Source organism: Rhineura floridana, chromosome 2 (genome assembly GCF_030035675.1).
Source record: "Rhineura floridana isolate rRhiFlo1 chromosome 2, rRhiFlo1.hap2, whole genome shotgun sequence".
NCBI lineage: Eukaryota > Metazoa > Chordata > Lepidosauria > Squamata > Rhineuridae > Rhineura > Rhineura floridana.
This window is the reverse complement of record NC_084481.1, coordinates 9394913-9420031: the sequence shown is the minus strand read 5'-3', so window position 1 is coordinate 9420031 and position 25119 is coordinate 9394913. Positions and strand designations below refer to the sequence as shown.

The 25119-nt window shown below is 39.4% G+C and overlaps 1 protein-coding gene across 2 annotated transcripts in view; it reads left to right on the top strand.

Annotated features, from left to right (window-relative positions):
- Positions 1-25119, top strand: part of ABCA12 (ATP binding cassette subfamily A member 12) — a 176381-nt gene that overhangs the window by 54686 nt on the left and 96576 nt on the right. For both annotated transcript variants that reach the window (XM_061607702.1, XM_061607703.1), the window contains 9 exons: positions 2722-2846; positions 3792-3965; positions 8444-8608; positions 11558-11759; positions 14011-14150; positions 14661-14780; positions 20772-20862; positions 22513-22692; positions 24638-24953. In XM_061607702.1, coding sequence (XP_061463686.1) covers positions 2722-2846; positions 3792-3965; positions 8444-8608; positions 11558-11759; positions 14011-14150; positions 14661-14780; positions 20772-20862; positions 22513-22692; positions 24638-24953 — 1513 coding nt within the window. The remainder of the gene's footprint in view (positions 1-2721; positions 2847-3791; positions 3966-8443; positions 8609-11557; positions 11760-14010; positions 14151-14660; positions 14781-20771; positions 20863-22512; positions 22693-24637; positions 24954-25119) is intronic.

Sequence of the window (25119 nt, the reverse complement as noted above, 5' to 3'; positions counted from 1 at the left end):
TATATGGGGACACCCCATTCCATTTGTTTAATGCTCCCCTATTCCCACAAGACATGGGGGCCTCAATTTTGACCTTCCCATAACTCCCATAATCACTGAACATTGTCAATGCTGGCCAGAGTTGGAGTCCAACAACCCAGACATAGGAGAACTGGGAGCATCTGCATGTTTGGTCCTTCATGTGTGCATTGCAGCTGCCATTTCTGCTGCCTTCTTAAAAATTAAATATATAGCCCTTATTTACCCAGAAGAAATTTCCACTGACTTCAATGGGACTGAAAGCCAATATACATGTTACCCAAAATGAGGTGTTAAAATTCTCAACTTCAGAAAGTAGGCATGGGGTTATATTTTTGAATTCTTCCATAATTGGGAAAAAAACCACCCCTGCCTATCCGTATTAAACTAGCACCCTTCTTTTTTCAACCCTTCTATTTTAAGGGTTGAGTGTACTACCTCCAAGAAAGTTTTTTTTATGGGGGCACACTATGCATACGATACCCAGAGACAATCTGCACAAAATTCTACTCCCTGCAGTTGTAACTCTGGGTTGTGATTAGTATCAAGGGTGAAAAATGTTAAGGGGCCATCAAAAACCCAATGGAAAACAGAAGTGCTTTAAAAAATAAACCAGCAAAACTCAGTGCAGTTGGTCAGTTCTCTCAATTGGTTCCCACAAGTGCATGGTAGGTGTCCATTGGGTTCATGAATGTGGTTTTGTTTTTGTTTGTCTTTTGAGTGAGATAGGTGGGGAAATTCTACTACCTGTGCTGAACACCTCATGTATAGCAGCTAACCTGCTGCCTGGAACTCCGCATATAGAACATATTAGGCCAGCCCTTAAGGAACTGCACTGCCTCCTGATGTGTTTCTGAGGACAATTCAAGTTGCTGTTTTTTACCTTTAAAGCTCTAAATGGCTATGGCTTGGGACCTGGGTGTCTCAAGGACTGCCTGAACCTGTTTAAAAATTAATAGAGTCCTCAGCCGCCCTTTCACAGATACTCCCCATCCACCCACCTTGAAGAGACAGGGCCTTTTGAATAAGTCATCAACTGACCAAACTGAGCACCTGTCTAAATGGAGAGGTCTCCAGCATCTTAAAGATGCAACAAAAAGACAATGAGGAAAAACTAAACAGGTCTCTCAGGATGATGGATAAGTGGAAGTATATGTTTACCCTATAAATTAAATACTCTGTGCTGACTAATTTAAGGGGTGGGAAATCACTTTACAGTTTGTATAGATGTTAAAAGACACCACTTGAACTGTTAGTCTTGTTTTATTGTTTTATATTGTTTGGTTGTTGTTTTATTGTTTTGTTTTTATTGCATGATATATTTTTAACAATGTTGTGAGTGGCTTGCGACTAAGAACTCCAATAAACAAATAAATAAATAAATAAAAGTCTAGTACAGCAAATGCAAAAAGAGTCTAGTGGTATCTTAAAAGCTAACAGATTTATTGTAGTCCTTTTCACAGCCTAAAGCCCACATCCAATGCATGAAGTGTTATTATCTTCATTTGTCAGATGCATACGTAACCTACATACATGAAGATATAGAGAAAAACTGTAAACAGTGAGGCCAAAAGGCCATTAAATGCAGGAAATAGTCTGTTACATTTCTGTGTAAAGCTCAAATGTTTACAAGATAAGCAGTGACTATTAAAAAAAAAACTTTGGTCTGTGTTCATTCCTAAATAAAAAGAATCAAATTTACTCATAAATTTACCACTGGAGTCTTCCTTCTTCAATAATTGTGACTTTCGGATCAGCATCAGAGTGTTCTGGGAGAATTAATTATTCTCCCACTAGTCTCTGAAAGTTGCAATTTCTTATGTCAATTTTGTGTCCATTTATTCTCTGTTTGTCCTATGTAGACAGTGGAAGGGCATCAATGAAAAGTGATGGATATATCATCATATTGGATGAGCAGGTGAATGAGCCGCTGATGCTACAGCTAATGTTTTTCAGTTCTGTAACAGTGTTGCCTGAGTGGATATCCACTCAGGCAATACTATTATGGACAAATAACATCAACCATACCATTAGGGGCTCATTCACCTGCTCATTCTAATAACATAAGCCACACCATCAGGGGAAGAAATGAAGTATCTTATAAGGCAGGAAAATATAGAATTAGTGATGAACTTACTGCTAACAGCTAGGACTGAAAGAGCATTTAAATGGAAAACTGGTCTTTTGTCTAGTGTGGATTGGTAAAGAAGCAAATGGAATATATTGCTGATGGTAAAACATACTAATTTGCTATGATTCAGAGAAGGAAGTGAAATTAGAAACACATTTATGGGCAATTGGGATTTATTCTTAGGCATTTGAAATAGAAAATTTGGACAAAATGTAATAGGTAAGATTACCGTATTGATTTTTGTCAAGGGCTATGCTTTATTAATACAGTGTTATTTTGTATGTGTATGGAAAATGTTTAAATAGATAATAGAGAAAAAAAGTGGTCTAATTTGGAACACCGAATGGCCTTGAAATTATATTGTGGCCTCAGATCTGTCTGTGTACAGGAATATAAAATAATAAATGGGAATGATACCTTGGAGTTCTTTTGCCATTTAAATGCACCACATGGTGACACTCTTGAGGCATTTTTGTCACCTTTCCTGAAGCCTACTTTAAGTACTCTGTATAAGCAGTACTTCCTGAAGACTGATTTTTTTTCATTTTGCTTTGTTTTCTGACGTTTTGAAGACATGCTAATAGATCTTTTCAGAAACGTTGACCACCTCAAGAACGATCTCAGAAACACAGTAGGAATGTCAACAGAAAGTATCAATGCTTTGATGGAAGTGCCTCTTACCGAAAACATAACACAGGCAAGTTTATTAGGAATTATACTATGCCCTTAGCTGGCTTTTCACATACATGTGTCTCACATGTACTCATGCCCATAAAGACATGGACTGTGCTTACATGATTGACATCAGTCACTAGCTCATGATTCTTGCTGATTTGTTCATTCATAATGTATGTTCCTTCATAAATCATTTTAGCTTATGGTACATCTTGTTAAAGATTATGGATGGACTTAATAGCGTGACACACTTCTCCAACACAAGAAAATATTACGCTGATACATAGATAAAAAGGTCCTCAAATTCCACTAATTTAGTTGTTGAGGGGATCCCTTGTTAAGAGCACAACTTCATTGGATGGCAGAGAATGTGCATCATTCCCAACCACCTGTACAAAGCAAAGTGGTTCTTATTTCTCTGTAATAAATAAAAGCCTATCCTATCCTTAAGGGGGTGAGTTTGGGCAACAGTAACCACACAGGTTGTGTATATGCCAGTCCTGCATTTGCCTCTGATAATCAGGTTTGGCAGCTTTTTCTATTGTTAAAAAAAATTGTAAACCTTTTTGACAGAGGAACAAAAGAACTATGGAGGTACACCACAGGAAACAAAGCCTCTCTCAAATCACTTTCAGCTCATAAAAACTGTTATTTGTCTCCCACCTTGAGCATAGTTGGGCAGAGAATTGTGATGGATTCTTTCACATAGGTCAGGGCCTTCACCAATAATTTCCATATTTAAGATGCAAAAATAAGCCATTAATATTTAAGGCCAAAAGAAACTGAATTTTTTAACTTGTTTTCTTGCATACAAGAGGTTAAGGAAATCCCCTGGTTTATATTGTTGCTCTGTCCTCCACTTTGCTAGATGGCATTGGCAATGGTTTAAAAGAGAAAGCTATTTAATTCATCCTCATTAGAGAGAACGCACTATTTACAAACTTGCTTTTCTCCTGTGCCAATACAGCTGATTTTTCAGATACTCCAGCTGGAGTCCTGTCATACTGATGCTGCTGATGCTAAACTGGAAGTTGTAGCAAAGCAATTCTGCAACTTGTCACTCACTGAAAAGGTCCATATGTCTTATGTTTTGGGGGTCACCCTTCTGCATTACCTGGATGTCTACAACTTCATGTACAAGGTTTGGCTCAAATGTTATTCTTAAAAATATCTTCCTAGGTTTTCTAAGCTAGTTTATATCTGTACAAGTCTTTTACTTCCTTTGTTGCCTTGTACATCACAGGAAAGAGGTCCAGGAAATCAAGTAGCCCAGTTTGTGCATCCACATGCATTCCTTATAGTATATGCATATTTATTTGTTTGTTTATGGCATTTATATACCGCTTTTCTGGTGGACCTCACAAAGCGGTTTACATGTATTTATTTATAAAAATATTTATATACTGCTATTCTTTAAAAAAATGAAAGTGGTTTACTACATTTACATACACAGAACAAAGCCATACAAAAATTTTAAATCAGAATCAATCAATTATCTACTGCAGGAAGATACTGTCTCAGTTGCCTGCATGAGCCTGGTGACATATGTGTGTGTGCTCACATGTACTCATACCCATAAAATGCACATAAGCAATTAATACTCATAAACCGATGTGGGTTTAAAATGGCTGCATCTTTAACTGGTGTAGCATAGGGCAAACCTGGTTGCTGGGACACCTCAGCGAATTGCATGGCTCTCAGGTCCATCAAGGTGTGTGCTGTGCACATGAATCCCTCTTGCAGCCTGTGAGTGTGGCAGCCATGAGCCTCTGAGCAGTGGTCTTGAATTGTTTATTAGCATTGGGACACTCTAAGACTTAAGGTCGCATCTGATTCTTCCTTTGCAGCTCTGACTTGAATTCAAGCTGGGGATGGAAAAGAAAACCCTTCCTATGCAGTTCAGCATAGAAAGAATCTTCCATGGCTTGAATTCAATTCAGGGCTGTAAAGGAAGAATCAGGAACACACCTAGAGTCCTTTGCAGCTGTAAACTGAAACCGCAGTCACTGACATCACAAGACAGCAGGTGATTGACGCCTAAGCAGTCCCACCTACCTGCCATAGTGGTCCGCAGAGGGCTGGCTCCTTTTGGATCTGACTGGATCCCATTCCCCTCCCCTGGACTAGATTTACATCTTCTGTCGGGCTGCTTGCAATCCCTGGCAGTAGGGGTCAGCCCACAGGCCCGGTCTTCACCCACCAGAGAAGAGGTGTGACCACAGGGGATGAAGGGAGGCTTCTTTCCTTTCTTCACTGAAGCTGTCACGGAATGGGGAGGAGGAAATTTGGTGTGCTGATAGCTTAATTCCCTCTTGCTAATGATTGCTTTGGGGATGAAGTGAGCTTGAATTCTCCCTCCATCATAAAAGCAACCATGGGGGTGGCTGAGTTGAAGTTCTGAGGGAGCTTTTTCAGAGTCCACCCAGTCCATCCTTCAGTGGAAATGTATCGCAATGGGTAAAAAAGGAGGATAAAAACAGTACCTTGCCCTAGTTTCCATGCATTTCTTACCACCAGTGCATGATAACCTGAAAAAAACCTCAAAACGCCAACAAACAAAATTCTAAAGAAACCTATCTTACAATCATGCATTGCTCTAAGCCATCATTTTACTATTACTACTACAATTCTATTGCTATGCTCCCATGGTATATATATTTGAAGATACAGCCCATTGCAGAAGATTTTTTAAACAAATGATTTTGTGGAATTTAATAAAGCAATGATTAACCCGAGTCCAACTCCAAATTGCATTGAAGCACTCAGAGTGATTACCTACTTGAAAACTTAATTGCTAAACTAAATTAGGTGTGTAATACTTCCTCTTCCCCACTATCATGTCCTAATAAACAGTTATTTCCTTTGCTCCCCCTCCCCAAGTTAGGACTGCAAAATCTCAGGCATACCAAAATCCCATATCTAGTTTGCTCCACGGTTAAGTTATTGCCTTCCAAAAAGGATACTTTTACAATGCCCTGGCTAGGGCTGTTGTGGTTAAGAAAGACTGCTCTTGTTTATGGGGATGCCGTTGTGTGGCAAAAGGGTTGCCAGGCCCCTAAAGCTGAGATGCTGAGGGGTAATGACCCATAGGGCATGGGTTGGAGCCAGGGGATGGTACTTGGTGGATCAGGAGGCAGATCCTGACTGTCGCTGATGCAGAGCTATTTTATATTTATTTTATTTATTTATTATTAAATTTGTTAGTCGCCCATCTGGCTGGTTGTCCAGCCACTCTGGGCGACGTACAAGATAAAACAGTATATAAAACAATTAAAATTTAAAAACAGTAAAAAACTAGCCCATCTCAAACGCCCGCCTAAAAAGCCAAGTCTTCAGGGTCCTGCGGAAGCTCATTATAGACTATGGCTGATGTGTGATGTGGGGCCATGGTGGACTTGTAAGCGTGGAACAAACAGTCAAAGTTCTCATCCAGCTAAGCAGAGAGAACAGCCTGATCCCCCTGATTCCATCTTCTCACTATGTGATTTTACTACTTTCCATGAAGACTGTGAGAAAGAAGCTTAAACTCTGAAACTTCAGGTTAAACCCTGAGGCCTGGCAACTGTAGAGGTACTACTCCTACAAAACTTCCTCTGAGGTATGAAAGGAAGAGAAGCCATGTCACTTTGACAATATCGTCTCCTAAGCACCAAGTCCCACAAATGTTTCAGGTCTCCCCAATGGTTTATTTTGGGGTGGCAAAGAAGCAGGATTTGGGGTGACAAGGAGAACATCAGATTTCTGACAAAAGGCTCCAGGGTTTTTTTGTATACCTTGACTCTTGCCCGGTCTTGTATGTTGTGTTATATTCTGCAGAAAAGTGCAAATGGTCATCCACAAGCCTTAAATGTCCTTGAAATTATTAATAGGAACAATAAGTTGCATTGGGGTCAGTTAAAATCCCCAGCAGCCTACAGCAAATACTGATTTTAAGAATGTATTTTACTGTCCAAAGCAGTGAAAATGCAGAAACTTTTCCCTCTCTGTTGTTTTGCAAAAGTACATTTAAACAATACATCTTCAAAATTGCACTGCTCTGCTTAAACCTAAAGAAATTCTAATTTTTAAAAAACTTGTTTTCAACTGGGATAATAAAGAAAGTAATTCCCTGTCTTTCATCTTAATCTGTCTAAAAGCCATTCTAGCCAAAATCTAAATGATACAATAGCCATGTTCTGGCATTTGACTGAACATACAATAAGTAAAACCTGAGGTAGGCTTGTGAGGCCCACTTCCAATGTCCCTGGATGCAAGGTCTGCTCTTCAGATCTTTGCGCAATTAGTGCCAAGGTCTGATGATGGTTTTTTAAGAGTATTTTGTTTGATTGGCTTGTCATTAGAGTTTCGGATTGCGGCAACATCTAAGCATGTTTGATTGAACATACTGAACAACCCTCTACACACCTTTGCTGTCATCCCACAAAGATCTGAAAAGTAGTTCATATCCCTGGTGACATTGGGGGCAGGGCTTGCCTACATGCCTCCTTCCCTCATCCTATGACTAATGGACATGAATAATAATCCAGATGCGTTCAAATGGAGCAGAAGGTTGCATGCTATGTCTGGACTGTGTCTGGACTTTTGTGCCCACTTCCTTGGCTCCTTCTTGCCATCTGATCAATGCTGCCAGTGTTGATGATCTGGTATTATTATTATATCAAAATTTAGTACCTGCCCTTCACCAGCAGGTCCCAAGGTGGGTTACAAGTATTCAAAATTCAGTGTTAAAACAGTTAAAACGAATTACAGTCTCAATCATAAGGTGGGTCCTGAAAACACACATCTCAAGTGTCAAAGGCTTTCCTCTTCTCCCAGGCATTTTAGCATGTGTTTTTAATTGCTTTTTAAAAAATGTGTTTTTAAATTTGTATATTTGTTTTTAATGTTTTTAATTGTTGTAAACCGCCCAGAGAGCTTCGGCTATGGGGCGGTATACAAATGCAATAAATAAAGGAAGGAAGAAGGAAGGCCAGGGCAAAAAGGTCCATGTATAGTTTTCACTCCAGGGTAATGTGGGTCCCTTCAACGTTGTAGCACTTGATTCACATGGGCTAAAGGCAAATCTGGATGTGAGAACCAGGTTTTGCTTGCAGGTATATCTTGCTGGATCAATATGCATTATCCACAAAGAATTAAAGCTGTTATGGGCAGGATTTTAGATAGTAAAGCGTGTCTGTTTTCAGTATTTTCTTTCATGAAGCTAGGTTGGTCTTACTGTTGAATGGTTTCTATCAGTGGTGGTTGGTGCCCATTGGGACTGGCAGGGGAGAAGGCAGGGAGACCAACAGTATGTGGCACCCAAGCCACTGACAGGCAGAGTCAACTAATTTTAGTTTTGTCCCCCGCCCTCCACCCTGCTGAATTCTACAAGGGCAGCACTGAGATAATGTGGATTATTCTGCTGATCTGGGAAATGCTAACATATTAGGTCACAATTCAGCCAAAGTTAAGTAGGTTTGAGTCTTATTTATTTCAGTGGGAGAGGTTTAAGCATGTGCTCCATGCTCCTATTGGAATCGATGGAATTTAAACGTTCCCTGCTTTGATTGGATTTTGCTCCTTGTGTAAGCAAGCATGTTTGGTCTTGGTTATGATATTCCTTTTCCTTGGCTATTCTAGGTGCTTTTCCCGAAGGAACTGCAATCTTCCTTGGATAAGGTATTAGCTCTTCTCAAGGATTTGGATCACATCAAGAAACAGGTTGCATCAGATGTCAGCCCACTCTTGAATGCAATTCATTCCCTTAAAAAACTGCATCAGTCAAGAAATGCACCACTGTCTAAGGTTTGTTTTCTTTTTCAATAAGCAAAATACAACAATTCTTGCTGAGTAGTTAATAGTATAAAACTAGTTACTGGTAGGATTTCCAGTAATGTTAGCAAAAACAGTTAAAAGTCCACAAAACATATATGTGCATAAGAAGCAGATCATATATTTTCCAGAGAAGACATCCAATGCAGCGAAGTCTTTAGAATGTTGGACTATGAATGTTGGACTATGAGCCATGAAGCTCAGTGGATGACCTTGGGCCAGTCACTGCCTCTCAGGGATGTTGTGAGGATAAAATGGAGAGGGGGAGAACCATTTACACTACCTTGAGCTCTTTGGAGGAAAGGCAGGATATAAATGAAATAATAAATAAATACATGTTGGTCTGTTGCAGCAAAAACAACAAAGAGTCTTGTGTCACCTGAGAGACGGAAAACTTTGTTATGGCATACGCTTTCGTGGACTACAGGCCACCTTTCCAGAGGCATGAAAGTGTTTTACCCTGAGTACATGTGCATCTGATGAAATTTATTGTAGCCCACAAAAGCTGATGGCATAATAAATTTGTTAGTCTCTAGGATACTGCAAGACTCTTTTTGTTGTTTTAACATATATTCTGGGAAGAATTCCAGACAGGAGAATAGGACCCATAATATGTGGGCACTTGTATATCAGATCTTCCTTGACTTTATTTGGCACTGATGTATGGGCAAGACTGTATTTATTCATTTATTTAAAATACAATTACCGCATCTTGCAATATAAAATGTTCAAAGTGGTTTACAAACAGAATTTTAGAAGATATAGATGCCAGTCTAAGCATATAGTAACAACAGCATTTTAAAGCAACCAATAGACCAGTAAAACCACTGCTTAAAGATTTTTCAGTATTAAGCATTTACAAATGCTTTAAAATAAACAAACAAACAAAATAAAAACCATTTCCCTTTTCCCTTATACCTGGACATGGATAGCCTGGTCTCAGTCACCCATGTGTTAATAGTAACCTCAAGATTAGACTGCTATAATGCAGTCTGTGGGGGTCTCCCCTTAAGGCTGGTCAATAAGCTGCAGGTGGCATAGAATGCAGTGACTAAGTTGTTGAGTAGAACTACCTGCTCTGAGCATGTGACACCACTTTTAAAAGAACTTCAGGGGCTGCCAATTTGCTCCCAGGCCAGATTTATGGATTTGGTGCTGACTAATAAAGTCCTAAGCAATTTGGGACTGGGTTATCTTGAGGAATGCACTAACACATTCTAATTAACACCTGCTGGAGGAAGGGCGGGATATAAATTAAATAAATAAATAGATAAATAAATAAATAAATATTGTTGTGCTGCAGCCTGCTGAGATCCATCTTGCGGCCACTAGAAGGAGGGCCTTTTCTCTTGTGACACCCAGAGTCCTCCCCTTCAAGATAGAGTAGGTACCAATGGTGCTTTGCTTCTAGCGCCTGCTAAAACCTATTCTCCCACTGACTATTAATACCAGCTTACTGTGATTTGTACTGATTTTGTCAGTGCAATAAGTCGTCTTATTTTATTTTTAATGACAATTTTTTTAAAATTGTGAACCATCTTCAGACTTTTTTTTTCATGAAAGGTAGTATACAAATATCTAAAATAAATTGAAAATTAGAAATTTCTGAGATTTTGTTTTTTCTCATCCACCACAAAAAAGAAGGCCAGTTTGCAGAATTTTATCTGAATATTCTCCACCATTTTTGTAGTGGTTGCCATTTCCCTTCCACAATGCCCCAGAATGATGAAGCATCCAGGGCATTCGGGCAGATATAAAATGGTGGCCAGCTGCCAACACAATTGCTCTATGTTTACTGCAGCAAAAGCAAAACAAAAAATCCCTAGGAAAAAAAGAAAAGGCTCATTTCCCAAGAAATTAGTGGAGAATTTGGCCCTTCCCTGGTAAAACTTGATGAAATGTGAGCCACTGGGAATTAGTCCTCCCAATTCTCTGCCAACAAATAAGGTAGAGAATTTCAATAAGCCTTTTGCACTCAGCTCTGTTTAAAAGTCATTTAAAAGTCATAAAAGCTGTTAATTACTTGGAAAACCTGAAACGTTTGAACTTTGTGCTTAAATTCAGCACCAGGACAATAGTTAGAGGGAATTCCATAGATGAAGTGCCACTATTGAGAAGGCCCCTTTTCACTCACTTTTAGCTATGCACCTTGTCTAAGAAGCTGGGGACAGTCAGAACATGGGCGCCTGATAATGACTTCATAGCATGCACATGTATATATCCTTCATGTACCTTAGTCCTAGTTCATTTAATGCTCTAAAGACTTTAAGTCTAGCACTCTGGATTGTGCCCAGAATCAAATGGCAGACAAGATCATTTAGTTCCACAACAGACTAATACATATATTCTAGACCAATTACAATTTCCAGACTGTCTTCATAGGCAATCCCATGCAAAGTGCATTGCTGTAATCTAACCTGCATGTTACCATGGCATGAATAACTATGGCCAGATCACATTTTTCCAAGAGGCGTCACAGCTGGTGTTCACCAGGTGCTGTTTACAATCACTATGAACAACATGTGTTTTTTAATTAGACCCTTCATACAATTAGGAATGAATAAATTAATGTTAATTCTGAGCATCTGAAATACCTTATGAGGCATTTTTGTTGCATTGATTAATAATTTCTTGTTTTCACCATACAAACTGCTCTACAATTCCTGTTTTGTTCATCCTTACACATAGGAGGTTAGCAAGAAATTTCTAAGGCCTCTCGGTGAGCTTCATGGCCCAGTGGGAGATTTCAATCTGTTTGGCGTAGCATCCATACACAATACTAACCATTTCAGTCCTATTCTGGCTTCCAGTGGTACATGTTGTCTTATAAATGTTATCCCATATATACTTTTGAAGGCTATCATTATCTCATTTGCCAAAATGTATTCTGTCAATCAACATGCCTTCCGTTTGCTTCCACAGGCATTGTTTCAAGCAAGTAACCTAACAATGAACAGAGGGGCATTTGAAACCATTTCAAAAACTCTCTGCAACCAGGAAATCACTCCTTTGTTTTTTGAGTCTCTGCTTCCAGATTTTGAAGAGCAGAATGTTCACCATTCTTCTGTACAAGATGATCGTGTACAATCTATCATGAAGAAATATGGTATTCCACAAAATGCCAGTGAGTTGTTAATATGATTGTTATCTGAAGTCCCTTGTAAAACAAGCAGAAGCAAGTTGTGACTTAACTCCCAATTATTTTAATGGCACTTAAGATTTCAGCTCCGTCTCATGAGGTGATGAAACAGAGGCAAGTCAAGTGGTCCTAAATACATTAAAGACTCTTTCCCTTCCCCCACTTTCAATCACTGATTGACCTTGTTATTGTGTAAACCAATCAGAGGTCAGTGAAGTACACACACACACACACACACACACACACAAACACACACACACAGAGCATAAACTAAATCCAGACAAGACAGAGGTGCTCCTGGTCAGTCAAAGGGCAGATCAGGGAATAGGGATTCAGCCTGTGCTGGATGGGGTTACACTCCCCCTGAAGACACAGGTTCACAGTTTGGGTGTGCTCCTGGACTCTGCTCTGAACTTGGAGGCCCAGGTCTTGGCTGTGGCCAGGAGTGCCTTTGCCCATGTAAGACTAGTGCGCCAGCTGCGGCTGTTCCTGAAAATGCCTGATTTGACTATGGTGATGCATGCCTTAGTTACATCCTGTTTAGACTACTATAACGCTTTCTACGTGGGGCTGCCTTTGAAGACCGTTCAGAAACTTAAACTGGTACAAAGAGCTGCAGCCAGAGTATTAACAGGGGCTGGTTACAGGGACCATACAACTCCTTTGTTACAACAGCTCCACTGGCTGCCAGTTTGTTTCCGGTCACAATTCAAAGTGCTGGTTTTGACCTTTAAAGCCCTATACGGCCCAGGTCCAGGCTATCTGTCAGACCGTATCTCCCTATACGAGCCTGCCCGGGCCCTGAGATCTTCAGGAGAGGCCCTTCTCTCAGTCCCAACGCCCTCGCAAGTGCGATTGGTGGGGACGCGAGATAGGGCCTTCTCGGTGGCTGCTCCTAGGTTCTGGAACTCCCTTCCTAGGGAGGCACGAATGGCCCCCTCCTTGCCATCCTTCCGTCGGCAAGTAAAGACTTTTTTATTCTGACAGGCTTTTGGGATAGAAGGTGTTTAGGACTGGGCTTTACAAGGCTTGTTTTATTGTTTTATATTATCTGTATTATTTTAAATTGTTTTTAGATTTTTAAGTGCCTTTTACGGTTTTAAGGTTGTGCATAGTTTAATTGTATGGTTTTCTATGTTTTTAACTACACGTAGTTTTATTTGTAAGCTGCCCTGAGTTCCAGTTTGGAAAAAGGGCGTTGTAAAAATAAAGTTTCAATTCAATTCAATTCAATAATCCAATAAGAACCTCTCCTTTGCGAGCACTAGTGAAATGAACAGAAATTGCATAGGAACTTGCCCAAGAATAGCTTTTTTCTCTCCTCCCACCCTCTCCCCCTGCCTCACCAAAACAACAGAAATTTTGGGTTTTTAAAGACCTGACATCAGCTGTTATTTTAACTTCATACCTGTTGGTAAGTCATTAAAAGTCATACTGCTAGAGTAAAAGTAAGCACTTCAAAATTACATGAGAAGGATTTTGTGCCTGTTTATATTGAGTTAGGAAGATGACACATGAGGAGAGGGTAGAGTGGAAGAGCACACACTTTGTAAGCACAAGGACAAGATTTCAGGTAACAGGGCCAGGAAAGACCAATACGTGAGATCTTGGAAAGTGCTGCCAGTTAAACCATTGGTCCAATGGGCTTGATCTGAGTCAGAATGATAGTTTCATATGTTCATAAGGGACCTTCAGTCTAAGTGAGATCCAATTCTGCAAGACATGTTTCTGTGCAGTCACAGGGATTTCTTTACAAAATGGAAAAAGAGCTTCACAAAGAAATGCAAGGTTTGCATTTTCTTGGTAGGGAAAAATGTTTCTGTCTGAAAAGTGAAGCAATGCAGAGAACACTTGAAGTGGCTTTAATACACTGCCAGATCTCAAGTCCCCAATGAGTTTGGCTTTAGTATTCAAAAAGGTCACTGCTTTTATTTTGAAGAGTTGTTTTTCCATCTGTACTGACATTGGCTCCTCTGAGCTTCAAAAGCTCCATTTAACCTTAAACAGAAGGGGGTTTTGCTAGAACATTAAGAACCTTGTTAGCTGAGTTCAGCAACAGGAGATCCTTGGGGAGGATTAGCTTTGTCAAAAAACATCACATCAGTATGTGAAGGCAGGGCTTTCAAGAGATTCTGCAAGCATCTGCTATCATCTGGCAAGCATCAATATCTGTATCCTTCTTCAGATGCTATGCATCTCTGTTATGTGTGCTAATTCCCCCTTTGTCTTTTTGTAGCACCATTCTGCTTAGCATTCTTTTTGGACTTGGTGAAGACACCTGCTGGAGCTTTAATTTGGTCTTTCCTAAAGCCCATGCTGTTTGGGAGGATTCTGTATACACCAGACACCCCTGAAACAAGAGCAATCATGGAAAAGGTAATGCCATGCTCAATAAAATCAATGGTTCTCAGTTATTAGAAAACACTTGGTACTTGCAGCAGATACCAATTAGAAGATTGTTGCTCCAGTAACTTGGGAAGTTACAGGATTCCTAATGTTAATTTGCCTTCAGAATATGTGACTTGGCTGGGAAGACGTTTTGTAAAAACAGCAACTAAGAAATTACAATTAACCAGTATGAGAATGATCTCCGTCAGGGAGCAAACCAAGGCTTCTAAAGTAAACACTACTATTCTAAATATTTGCACCAGGACATTTGCCTTCAAAACTCCTGTTAGCATACTAGCAATCCCATTGTTTTTATGTTATTATGATGCTGTACCTGTTGGTGAACCTTGCCCCAGTAATGTTCAACAAATCTTAGACCTCAACACTAAGAATAAAACTTTGTATTGACAGCTTTGTCATTTAAATCCGCTTAATTGGCTAGATATGCATTTTTATTTGACCAGTTATTTTGGTGTTTCCCCCCCTCAATTCTCTTAGTCTAATTCAACACTGAAACTGATGGCTGATTTACTGGGAAAATCCCAAGAGTGGCTGGACACTGCACCATTGTTCATGAATTCATTGACGATGTTAAATGAGACTATTCCAGTAGCAAAGGTATGGAATATTTGCTCCACATCTTAATAACTGAAACTGATTTTGTCTTGTTATTGCTTTTGTGTTAGCTGATTTGCAGGTCTGAATTAATAATTATGTTTAACATCCCATAGTACAGGATTCCAGCAATGCTGACTTTGTCTAGGAGCTCCCTGATATGGAAAATATGGCTCCCTGTGTTGATTACTTTCAAATGCATGTGGAGGATGAGAAGTGTATCCTCTTCTCGTAGAAAGATGGCCATTGCCCCAGTGTCCAGGTGTGATAAACTTTCATATGCCGGTATCCTGTCCAAGATGAGTGAGAGATTAGCCCTGCTGTCAGCATTGCAGGCATTTTCACATGTATCATGAATGGGACAAAGAATGCCTTGCAGTGAATGAATGAAGGCATGTGTAAGGGTTTAGGAAGAAGAAAGAAACCTTGGCATCAGGGGCGGCCCTAGGCAAATCATGCAATCGGCGCCCCCAAACCCCAAGGGGAGATTTAGGCTGAGGTTTTTGGTAAATTGGTAAACATCTTGTCCCTATATTCCATGTGATGTTTTTAAGCTTACTTATTTAAACAGAGGCATAATTATTTGGTTTGTCCATCTATCTGTTTGATCTGGAACTCCCTCCCGTTCGATCTTCGCCATGCCCCTTCCCTAGATACATTTCGCCGAGCCTTAAAAACATGGCTCTTTGGACAGGCCTTTGGGGTCCCCGGGGTGGGCTAATTTCTTTATATTGTTTTAAAATTGTCTATTGATGGCCCTGTACTGCCGCTTTTTAAAATGGTTATTGTTGACTGCATTGTATTTTATTATGTATTGTATTATTATGTATTGTTGAATTTAATGTTGTACGTCGCCTAGAGTAGTTTCGGCCAGATAGGCGACACAAAAATTAAATTTATTATTATTATTATTATTATTATTAACCAATGTTTCTGGGATCAGACAAAATAGAGTCATTAAATTTTCAGAATAGATTTGTATAGAGAGCTTCGGCTATGGGGCAGTATACAAATGCAATAAATAAATAAATAAAATAAGTACACAAAAGTTAGATGCTACTTCAGTCCGATTTCAGCCCTACTGTATTTATTATTGCAAACAAATCATTGATTTCCCAGAAGGCCTAAAGATAAGTAACTTGCCTAAGAATGTTAGTAGGGCATATGAGCCCTAAAACAGTGTTTCTCAACCTTTTTTTATTTTTTTGTTGCTGGACTACAACTCCCACCAGCCCCAGTCAGCATGGCCAATGGTCAGGAATTATGGGAACTGTAGTCCAGCAACAAAAAAATAAAAAAAGGTTGAGAAACACTGCCCTAAAACATAAAGCCACTCCTTTGAATCCACAGTCTTCTGCTCCAGCATAACATCCATTCACAGAAGGCGTTTCCCCAAATAACCTCTAAATAAAATACACCACCCATACCCACATGCACATGCTTTCCCTCCCACACAGGCCCTGGCCCTCCATTTTCTTCTTCCTCCCCCAGCTCCTGGCCTAGATCCTCCATTTGTTTTTCTTCCCCCACAGTAACTGTCTTTCCTTCTTCCACTGAGGCACAGGCACAGCTGCTCCCTTGCTATCTCCACTCCTCTCTTCTCCTCGGAATCCGCATGCTCTCCTGCTGATAGTGTCCAGTTAGAACTGTTCTCTCAGTTCTGATTAGTGTTCTCATTGGAGAAGAAAGGGAACACTTTTAGCTGGTCTCTCTTCTCTCTGCTAGTATGGTCCATATCTGATTCTGTGGCCAATTATAATGGTAGAGGGTCTAAGAAAACTGTGTCAGTAAGAGTTAAGAAAAGCAGGTGGCCATTATAATTTATAATTATCTAATGAAGGCATATACCCTGAAAGACACTCTGGAAGGTCTCTGTGAGCGCACTGGTGCTTTTAGAATCTGCATTGAGGCCTGTGGAGTCAGTGTGGTGCAGCAGTTAGAGTGCTGGACTGGGGAAATCCAGGTTTTAGTCTCTGCTCAGCCATGAAGCTCACTGGGTGACTTTGGACTAACGATGGGCTCCGTTTCTGCAATAATCGGATTTGCCATCAGATTAATTATTTCTTCTGAAATTCTCTATCTTTGCGGAGAGAATTTTGAAGCAGCAACTCTCTGCACCTGGTTTCTAATTCATTTGTCTTCTTTTTTTCAGATTATTTTTTTTTAATTTTAAGAGAGTTGGCAATAATGCAGCAATGCCAATGTTCATGTGGACCTCTCCATGTGTGAGGCCACACATATATATGAGGGTTGGGGCAACTGCCCTCTGTGCTCCCCCCTTAAAAAGGCCCTGGTTAACGCTGGTACTTTTCTTTTATGGACCACCTTAATTATTATTATCATAATTATAATTCATATTAATTAATTAATTTTATTATTAGATTTATATCCCACCCTTCTTCCCAGTAGGAGCCCAGGGCAGCAAACAAAAAAACACTAAAAACCCTCTAAAACATCATAAAACAGACTTTAAGATATATTAAAACAAAACATCCCTAAAAACATCTTTAAAAACACTTAAAAAAATCTCCCCTGAATGCGCACTGGAATTGAAATAATGACAGATTCAACTAACTGCCCACTAGCAGGAGCCATTGAAAGGATTCCCCCCTCCTCCCCCTCAAATCGGCAAGAAGTGTTTGCAGTGATAGTTATCTCATTAGTGCTACATAGGATTGAAATAATGGTGTCTTCATTATTTTATTTGTATTTTTAAAAAATTGTATTTTTTCCCTTCGAATTCACTTGCCCCCTTAACTTGGCACCCTAGACAACCACCTAGTTTGCCTAGGTGGATGGGCCGCCCCTGCTGGTGTCAAAATGATTCTCCATAGAGTTTCCATCCATCTATCTAAAGTTTCTGCCCCCAAGTTCACAGGATCAAGCTTTATAGGTCAACCAATGTGAATTTCTTGGCATAATGTCTACAGTGAGATGGGCTGTAGAGAGTACCTGTTTTGGTTCCGCTAGACTTGTGTGCTTCCTATTAACTGCCTCCTCTCATATGTATCTTCATGCAATGGGAGGGCAGTGCTTGCACTTGGGTTTGGGTGTGCCTTCTCCGCAGTGGTACTTATTGCCAAATGATGCTCATTTGGCCTCACCACTGTGGATTTTCTAATGAAAAGGGTAGGCATGGCTTATTTATTTTATTTTATTCTATTTTAAATTGGTTATATGGTGCACAGAGCTGATTCCCTACCTAGTTGTTAAATGCAATTTTTACCTGGCTGTGCCTTTATTCTTCTGCATGGTCTTTTAATTAAGCTGTTTTATTTTTTAAAGTTATATTATTGTTATGATGTGTTTTAATGTCTTGTTGTACATCCCTTGGAGCGACTCTGTATTGTGGAAGAGAATGTAGTCTTAAAAGTTTTAAATATTTTTCCAAGATTAAATTATTAGTTTTAAGCCTTTTCCTAAATTGTAGAGACCCCTTTTCTCAGAGCACTGAAAGGTTGGTACCACCTCTATTATTTAAGAAAGTTCACCTGGTTAGAGTCAAGAGGATCAAAATGGCTCTGTAGCATATCAGTTATAATATTCAAATTTAAGCTGTAAAATTCAAACCTTCATAAATCAGTGCTAAAACTCAGAAAGTTGGATGTGCCTTTTTCTACTCCCTTCTGGCCCCGAGTTCTTTGGCAACAGTGATTTTCTTCCTTTTGCTATGAAATTCCAATCAGTCTTCTGTCAAATGATGCCTTTATTCACTCGTAGCAGCAGGTGAAATTCATGACGGTGTATCTAGCAGAACTATTTGTAACATAAGTCAGTCACATTCAGCATAACACACTCAATATAGCAAGGCTTGAGGGAACCTTAGAGGTGATTTATATTTCACTTTTGCAACACAGGGATTAAATCTGGACATTAAAAAAAATACTTGTACATCATAATATCTGAATGAAGTTTTCATTTGAAAGCCTCAGATGAAACGTGCTTATCTGATCTACTAATAGGGATATACAAAAGTAGCAATGTCCATTCCATCACTGATTCATTGTAAAGCAAGCTGGTTTGGTTTTGCTGCTGTTTCATTTCTGCTCAATACATTGCTCTTCATCCTGCTGATTGCTGGGGGGGCTGTTTGCTGTGGTAGCATTATACATATTTGTTGTCATAATTTTGTTGCCATCCATGCTTCTGTGTTACACTATATTTATGTTTAGGGGAATATAAGATGAGCGGAAGGACACAATCATCCCAGGAGTGCAGAATACACCTTTCTGAACAAGTGTGTGTGTGTGTGTGGGGGGGAGACATGCTTGTTCGAGGCTATACGTATTGCTCAGAGAATGTGTATCTTGCCCAGAGAATGTACAAAAGGCAGTTGATATGTGCACATTCTCCTAGGAAAGAGACTTGTGATACCTTAAAGACAAAGTTAACCATCACAAAGCCAGCTATGACTGCAAACCTAGCCACGTATACCTAGAAGTAAGCCCCATTAAATCCAGTGGGGCTTACTCCCAGGGAAGTGGGGTTAAGATTGCAGCCACTCCGCTAGCTTGATTTCACAGTTCAGTATAAACTTGTAATTCTATCTTGTTTCCCTCACTCAGGCATTAGAAAGGGACATTTTTGTTACAAGTCAAGAAAGCATCAGGGGTGGGAGAAGGAAAGGAATTTTAAATTCAATTTTAGTTTTAAAACACATCTTTAGGGTGGCCAAAAATAGGCAGTCATATCCAGATGGTTCTGTCCATTTTGAGAAAAAGGCTAGGGCTTTAATGGAGGAACACAGATAAAATCCAGAGGTAACAAGCAATATCAATTATTTCCATGTGAAAACAACAATAATGAATGATGCATTCCATTGGTTTATAATTTCACTGTAGGAAACAGTTTAAGGTTGAAATCCACAAACCTGGGAGTAAGCCACACTGAATTAAGTGGGATTTGCTTCTGAGTAGACATAGTTAGGATTGCAGTCTTAGTGCATATTGGCAACTACAAGAAATAAGAAAAGCAAAGATACATCTGCATACACCAATGACTTACTTACACCTTGGCAGCCCCTCTGTCACCCAAAAACAAATACCTTCTGTTATTAAGATCCCTGTTTGTTCCCTTTCAGAGTAAATGAAGCAAGTAACAGCACATCAATTAGCCATCTCCCCATATAGTTCTAACCCTCAATTGAGCTTCATGATAACAGCGTTAGGAAATATCAAATGATGTGTAAAAAAGTGATGTGTAAAAAATAAGCAATTAATTATGTAAAATCTGCAGTTTTTTAATAATACCCCCATTAATGAATCCAGATTGCATTCGCTTCAAGGAATTCCATTCCTGAACACCGGGAACAGAGAATTTCCATATCTGTGTATGATTATAGCAGAATTTTTCAACAACTCTAGCTATTAATTAAAGTGCTGTCTTGCAGAGGGATGATCTTTGTTCTTAATCTGAGGCCAGAATCAGTTTAGATTTATAATTCAGCCTTTTTAAAAATAAATAAATCCTGATTGACCCATAGAATCACATATTCGCTCCATTATGCCTCTCTCATATGGCTTTCCTCACACTCCTCTATACTGTTTTGAATTTACATTCTAATGAAACTAGATAGACTAACTCGCTTGGAGAACTTTGATTAACAGAAACAAACCATCATTCAGATATTATGAGGCATATAAGTTTGGAATCATTCCTCCTTCCATTTTAATCTGAGTTAGCACTGGTTGCATGGCATACAGAAAGTGGATGCATAGTTTTGGAACAGGGGGATTAACATGAGGGAAATATACAGTTCATTCTGGTGTGTTCTACCTGTTTGGTCCGGGCCCAAACTCAGTTCCTCTGTCTTGGCCCTTTGATTTTGAATCATACATAAAAACTTGGCTGAAGGAGGACCACTTCTGCCTTCCCTGGGAACGACAGTGCCTCCTACTTAGGGGACTTATTTCCTACTTTTGACAACCATGGTTCTAATTTTGAAAAATGGCTGAATATATACTTCAATAAAACCTCATTTCCATTGCTTTGTAGAATGCATTGCGGAATCCCTTTGTGCAAGTGTTCATCAAACTCATGGTGAACCTGGATGCTGTTGACCTTATAAACCAAATTGATGAGCTGGGTAAGTTCATATATATTCCCCCTATATGCTTATACACCTGTACAAGTACAAGTTAGTAGTGAAGCAAACTTGAAACATACAGCTTAATTCTAAACAATTAATTTCTTAATTCATCTGTGCACTCATGTAAACGTTACATGCTAGAATTTAGTTGTGTCTATATGTGAATAAAAAGGAATCTTTGGATGCAGAAGAATCTTTGATCTAGTGGAGTCCTTCCTTAATGGAAGGAAGGGAGCCGATTTTCACTCATCCCCCCCACCCCCGTCCATAGAGTTCCTGCCCTGTCCAGACAACATGTGCTTTTTGGAAGGGGAGGGGCTTTCGAGTGGAAGGGAGGGGGAAGGGAACTGTTGAGAATTACCTCCTCCTTCCTTCATCTACTGGATCAACACCCATTCCATTTGTGGAACAAGCAACTGGATTCCACCCAGATATCAGCCAGAGTGATGTTCGTGGCTGGTGAATCCACAAAATGTGTTTTTTATTGATTTGCTGGAGGTTCTGCAACTGAGATTTGTGTGCTCCTATTATGATTCCTGCTCAAAATGGCCACTGCTGCAAATAAAGGAGGTAGACAAAACTAAAGTCTGAAGCAACTGAAGTAAATGTGATTAGAGCTGTAACTTTAGCTCCTAAACTATGTCACTTTAAATGAAACTTATTCTGGAACTATGCACACACATATGTAACAAAGAAACATCTGTAGCATATTGTCTTAATCTCTTCTGCCCACTGGAGTATGCTCTTCTGCTATAATAATTTAATAGTCATTTGAAGGTCTGAAAATAAATATATAAACTCTTTAGATTCAGAGGTTTCAGGTGCAGAATCTGCTCAATGAACTAGAAACTGCAATTACAAAACATCTATAGAAACAAGCGATAAGAGAAAAGACAGATTAACATGTTTAATTCCTCTTCAGCAGTACAACTGTTTTTCAATTCACATACCTGGGTTTTTGTTTTTGTCCCCCGTTGACCATCATGCTGGAGCAGGACAAAGAAATGGGTCCCATCATCGTCGTCTTTATTACTGCCGTTGTTGTTTCTAGACTGCCTATATTAACTATATGGCTGTTCAAAAATAAAAACAAGACCCACCCTGAAATTTACAAATCCACACAAGGGAAGGGGAGTGGAGGGGAAAAGTCAAGAGGAGGGAGATAAATTTGATAATGCCAGAACAAAGTTGTGGGTTGTAAATGGGCATTTATATCCAAGCTGATCTTCCATTGCTGGTATTCTTGGTTGGATGGAGGTAGAATAACAACTCAGCAGCCCTTATGCTTCTGGCTGAGGCTGGTGACAGAGGTCAGTGATTCCTTCCCCTCACCGCTGTAGCATGTAGCTGACTGTCAGCTGAAACAAAGCTTGTTCTGCAGCTTTTCTTTCTCTAGGGTTAAACCTGTATTTGTGGTTCCCCATAACAGCCTTGTGGGCCAAATGGGGAGACCTGTTGGGCCATATTTGGCCCATAGGCCAGAGGTTCCCCACCCCTAACATAGAAGATCATGAGATCTCTTTGAGCCTTATGAATCTGTGAACAGAATCTACTAAAACTAATTTTCAGGCTTTCTTGTGAGTTCCAAATAACAGTCTCATATAATTAATAGATTATGGTTTTCTTCTTTCACTCCCCCACCTCCAGATGATATACGTTTGGAACTACAGAATAATGCTGACATCATAAATCAACTTGGCACCTTAGCAGGACTAACAATAAATATCTCCTCATGTGTGTTGTTTGATCGCATTCATCCATTCAAGACTGTAGAGGAGCTGGAAACGGAGGCAAAAGATTTATTTTTGAAGAATGAACTTCTTGGAAGTAAGTAATGTCACCTGAAATGTCACAGTTTTCAGCCAAATATCAAGAGAAGTGGAAATGTTTTTTCTGTGGGCTGAGATGAATTGTTTATTATTTATTTTATTTATTAAATTTATTTCCCACCCACCCAAAAGGAGCTTAGAATATTTAGGATTATTCTAATCTGTCACACATGTAGTTTTGAAATACTTTACTGGCCAAATCAAATCTGATGCTCAGTAGCATCTGCTCTATCATAATTTAGTTACAACTTTTACAACCAATAGTCTGCCTAGTAGGAAGGTACATACGATAAAAAAAACAGCCATGCAGACTGTGGAGTGTATTGTGGCTCTCTACAAGCACTGTATGTTGTAAGAATGGGCAGAGAATCTGGGCTGGGTGAAATCTCTATGTATCTGGGCTGCAGAGGCCAAGTATGAATTGGTCATGCATCTAGCTCACTTCTGAGATGTCAATTTTTAGTTTATTTCTCTTCCCACCTTTTTTTCCCATTGGAAACTCAAGGGAGGTGAGTTTGGCCAAAGATGACAGCGTGACAAAAAGAAAACGTGCGTACACTACAAGGGCAACAATGCCTGTATTAATTCTCACCAATTCAGCTGTCTCCAACCTGATTGTATACCTGTGTTTTTATTAGCAGCTGACTGAACTTCCTTAAGATATTCTACCTTGCAGTTTGAGAATCGGAGCAACGGATATTTTATTGAAGTCTGTTCATTTTATTAAGGCATGCTTGAGATCACAAGCAAAATAAATGGTATATCCAAATATACATAACTGGAGCAGTGAGCAGGCCACACAACTGCACTCACCCTGTTTTGGGCAGATGCATAGCCTTCTCATGAGCATCAAACGTAGGGGAAACCTGTTCTGCCAACTAACCCACCTTTCCCTAGAGCATTTTTAAGTTTAAAAAAACTAATTGCATTTTCTTCTTTCTTTTCTCTTTAACCAAGTATTTATTGATAAATGTTAAATGTTACAAGTTGAAAAAAACAGTTACAGAACAAAAGAAGTGGGAGAGTTTGCATTATCAGTTAAGAAATACAGAAGAAATATAGCATCAGATGCATTTACCAGATAAATAGTAGAATATTAGTATTACACAGTGATCAGATTACACTAGAACAATTTGTGTTGTTTCGAATACTGAGTGATCATTATTAACATGAGAAATAAAACTGAACTACTGTATTACAAAAATTACTTTTGGCTGCACAAATGTGTCAATTATTTCATTAAATGTAATCTCCAAATTCTGTTAACAGTTTTTCAAATGACAAAAACATTGTTTCCTTCAGTTGGAGTTCTGTCTTTTGGCTTGTAGCACATTTAAAACCAAGTGATAAGGAACCAAGAAACAAATTTAACAGAATTAGTTTGAGAGAAGGTTTTAATGGTTGACAGATTATTTTTCTTATTTCATTGCAAAATTAGTTCTAGAAAATCTATATGGTTGTGCATGTGATAGAGGAACCTGAGGCAACACATTGGGGGTGGTTTTCTATTAAAATGATGCAACTTCGTTAGAGTTAGATTCTGAATCATTGGGTTTTCAGTTGTTGTTGAACAAATGTTTCAACAATGAACTTGCAAGATGTTTGAAAAAATTAAAAGGTGGGCGATTTGCCTGAAGAATGGGAGGGGGAGAGGAAAGTAAATATGTGTTGGCTTCAGAGGTAAATACACATGTAATCTGAGGAATAAATTATGGTGGGGGAGGCCATGTTTACCCAACAACAGACAAAACTGTTGATCCCTATCTGTAGATATCTGCATTTGCATCCCAAAGTTCAGGAGTGGTGTTAAGAATCAGCATGGCTGAGCATGCTAGTGTCAAACATCAGTATGCTGATGGCCCATGCTCCACTAAGGGATCTTCTGACAAGAGCTCCCTGGACCTGCTGCAGTGAAATGCAAATATTTCTCAATTTTTTTAAAGGTATCCTTTTCAAGTTGCCCTCAGACTGGAAGAGGGAGGAGAGAGCAATTCCTGGAGGTCTATCCCTTCCACCACTAGTCAATTATACCATCCGAATGAGCAGCAAGATGTCCCAAACAACAAAAAGAATACGAGAAAAAATCTGGACGGTGGGTCCACATAACTCAGCCTCACAGAGCCAAATCTACAGCCGAGCATTTGTCTACATCCAGGACAGCATTGATAGAGCAATCATTGAATTACAGACTGGGAAAAGTGCAGAAGAAATAGCTGTACAGGTTCAGGCTACACCCTACCCCTGCTACAATAAAGACATGTAAGTCTCTTAACTAAACCATGATGGGTAGAATGTTTAATATTTTAGTGGGACAAAAATATGATTGCAACTTCACCAGTTCTATCAGACTTCTTATCTGAAAGATTTCATGGATTGATAAATCACCATAATGTCAACAACTGAAAAATTGTGGATTGAGCGAAAC